We start from the raw sequence: 2454 nt of genomic DNA, 5'->3' as shown, positions 1-2454 counted from the left end.
AACTTTTGATGTGACGCTAGTTGTACCAAAGAACCTTGTGGCTCTCTCCAACATGGTATGAGAGCAACTATAGATTCATTATGATTAATGGTTGAGTGTATGTATACATTACCTGTTATATCTTTGTGTGTTCTTTTCTCTCTCTCTCTCTTTCTCTCTCTCTCTATCTTAGGATGTCAAAGAGACAAAGGAAGATGGTGACAACAAGACAGTTGTATTTAATCGTACTCCAATAATGTCAACATATCTACTAGCGTTCATAGTAGGAGAGTATGATTATATTGAAGATAAGGACAGCAATGGAGTAGTAGTGAGAGTCTATACTCCACTGGGGAAGAAAGAGCAAGGAAGATTTGCACTAAATGTAAGAAAAGAAAAGAATTATCTACTTCCTCTAATACTCTCTCTTTCAGATTGCTACAAAGACTCTGCCCTTTTACAGGGAGTATTTCAATGTTCCTTATCCTCTTCCTAAAATTGATCTTATTGCCATCCCTGATTTTGCAGCTGGTCAGTTCTTATAATAAATCCATCATTTCATTTGATACTTTTATCAGGTGCTATGGAGAACTGGGGTTTAGTTACGTATAGAGAAAGACTCCTACTCGCTAGTGAGGATTCTCCTATCTCCAGTAAACAGATTGTGGCTATTGTTGTTGGTAAGCAGCTGCTCTCTGGTGCCTCATTCGCCATTTTATTATCTTGTTTTATGTAGGACATGAACTGGCCCATCAGTGGTTTGGAAACTTGGTGAGTTAGTTAGTTAGTGGCCATAAGTATCTTAAAATATTATCTTAATATTATTATTATTATTTATTATTATTTCTTCATAGGTTACGATGGAGTGGTGGACTGATTTGTGGCTCAATGAAGGTTTTGCGTCTTGGATTGAGTACCTGTGTGTCGATTATTGTCATCCTGAGTTTGATATTTGGACGCAGTTCCTGGCGCAGGATTACGCTCAAGCATTGAGTCTCGATGCACTGTCCAACAGTCACCCTATTGAGGTGAAATTTTTAGAAATTGGATTTTTATGAATTAAAAAAAAATTGGGCAAAAACACAAGCCAGGAAAATTGATGCATACTAAAACTACTAAAATTCTTAGCCAAATTTTGTCAAATGTCGCTAAAAGATATTCCTCCATTTTAATAATATTTTTAATTCTACATGTTTTTATTTTATGTTCAACATGTACATACATGTACTTTAAGTTGAGTTTTTCATTTATTTATGTTTGGTTTTAGGTTATAGTTGGCCCACCATCAGAAGTTGAGGAGATATTTGATACGATTTCCTACAGCAAAGGAGCCTCCGTCATTCGAATGTTGCACAATTGGATTGGAAATGATGTAATAAATAATAGGTATATTATTATTATTTTTTTTTTATTTTTATTATTTAGGATTTTCGTAAAGGAATGAATGCCTATTTGACTAAATATGAGTACAAGAACACTAAGACAGGTTAACTTTTGAAATTATTGTCCCTCCTCCTCCTTTTTATTGTTCGTCCTTTCCTCCTTTAGTTGATCTCTGGACTTGTTTGGCAGCTGCTAGTGGTAAGCCAGTAATGGAAGTTATGAAGACTTGGACACAGCAGATGGGATATCCAGTACTGACAGTTGACGCCAAACAGGTTTGAATGGCATTGAATAAAGTCAAGAATATTACAAAATAAAAAAATTATTGATTTTTATCATCTTTTTGGTAATTAGGAGGGCAATAATCGTGTCCTTAGCATTTCGCAGAAGAAGTTCTGTGCTGATGGAAATATCAAAGGTTTGACAAAAATAATATTTTAATCACACAATTTTTCCTCTCCTCCTCCTCCTTCCTCTCTTGTAGGATTTGAAGACATGTTATGGCAGGTTCCAGTTACCATAGCAACACCTCAAAATCTAACTGCATACAAGTTTGTATTAGATAAGACATCAGCTACTGTCACTATTGAGGGACTCAAACCAACTGACTGGATTAAGGTAACAGACCATTTTACTTTCTTAAAAATGGCTGTAACTCAAAAAATTGAAGTCGGAATCAGCTCAAACTTTCTACACAGCATAAGAACATCAATATGTATCAGAAAATGTAATAAAAATTGGGGGTGATTTCGGAGCCATTTTTCAGAAAAAACCATGGGCTATAGCCTTGGGTACTTTTCAGAATTTTGGCATTTTCTTAAAATGGCCATAACTCAAAAAATTGAAGTCGGAATCAGCTCAAACTTTCTACACAGCATAAGAACATCAATATGTATCAGAAAATGTAATAAAAATTGGGGGTGATTTCGGAGCCATTTTTCAGAAAAAACCATGGGCTATAGCCTTGGGTACTTTTCAGAATTTTGGCATTTTCTTAAAATGGCTGTAACTCAAAAAATTGAAGTCAGAATCAGCTCAAACTTTCTACACAGCATAAGAACATCAATATGTATCAGAAAATGTAATAAAAAA

At 34.8% G+C, this 2454-nt stretch overlaps 1 protein-coding gene across 1 annotated transcript in view; it reads left to right on the top strand.

The window, feature by feature from the left end:
• Positions 1-6: 6 nt before the first annotated feature.
• Positions 7-2454, top strand: part of LOC100633278 (puromycin-sensitive aminopeptidase-like) — a 4243-nt gene continuing 1795 nt past the window's right edge. The window contains exons 1-11 of the mRNA XM_020006353.1: positions 7-55; positions 173-364; positions 414-510; positions 558-659; positions 716-750; positions 834-1007; positions 1247-1351; positions 1405-1465; positions 1528-1637; positions 1717-1780; positions 1847-2055. Coding sequence (XP_019861912.1) covers positions 53-55; positions 173-364; positions 414-510; positions 558-659; positions 716-750; positions 834-1007; positions 1247-1351; positions 1405-1465; positions 1528-1637; positions 1717-1780; positions 1847-2055 — 1152 coding nt within the window. The 5' untranslated portion in view covers positions 7-52. The remainder of the gene's footprint in view (positions 56-172; positions 365-413; positions 511-557; positions 660-715; positions 751-833; positions 1008-1246; positions 1352-1404; positions 1466-1527; positions 1638-1716; positions 1781-1846; positions 2056-2454) is intronic.

The sequence above is a fragment of the Amphimedon queenslandica genome, unplaced genomic scaffold (assembly GCF_000090795.2).
Source record: "Amphimedon queenslandica unplaced genomic scaffold, v1.1 AMPQUscaffold_10030, whole genome shotgun sequence".
Classification (NCBI taxonomy): domain Eukaryota; kingdom Metazoa; phylum Porifera; class Demospongiae; order Haplosclerida; family Niphatidae; genus Amphimedon; species Amphimedon queenslandica.
This window is presented reverse-complemented; position numbering and strand designations above follow the sequence as displayed.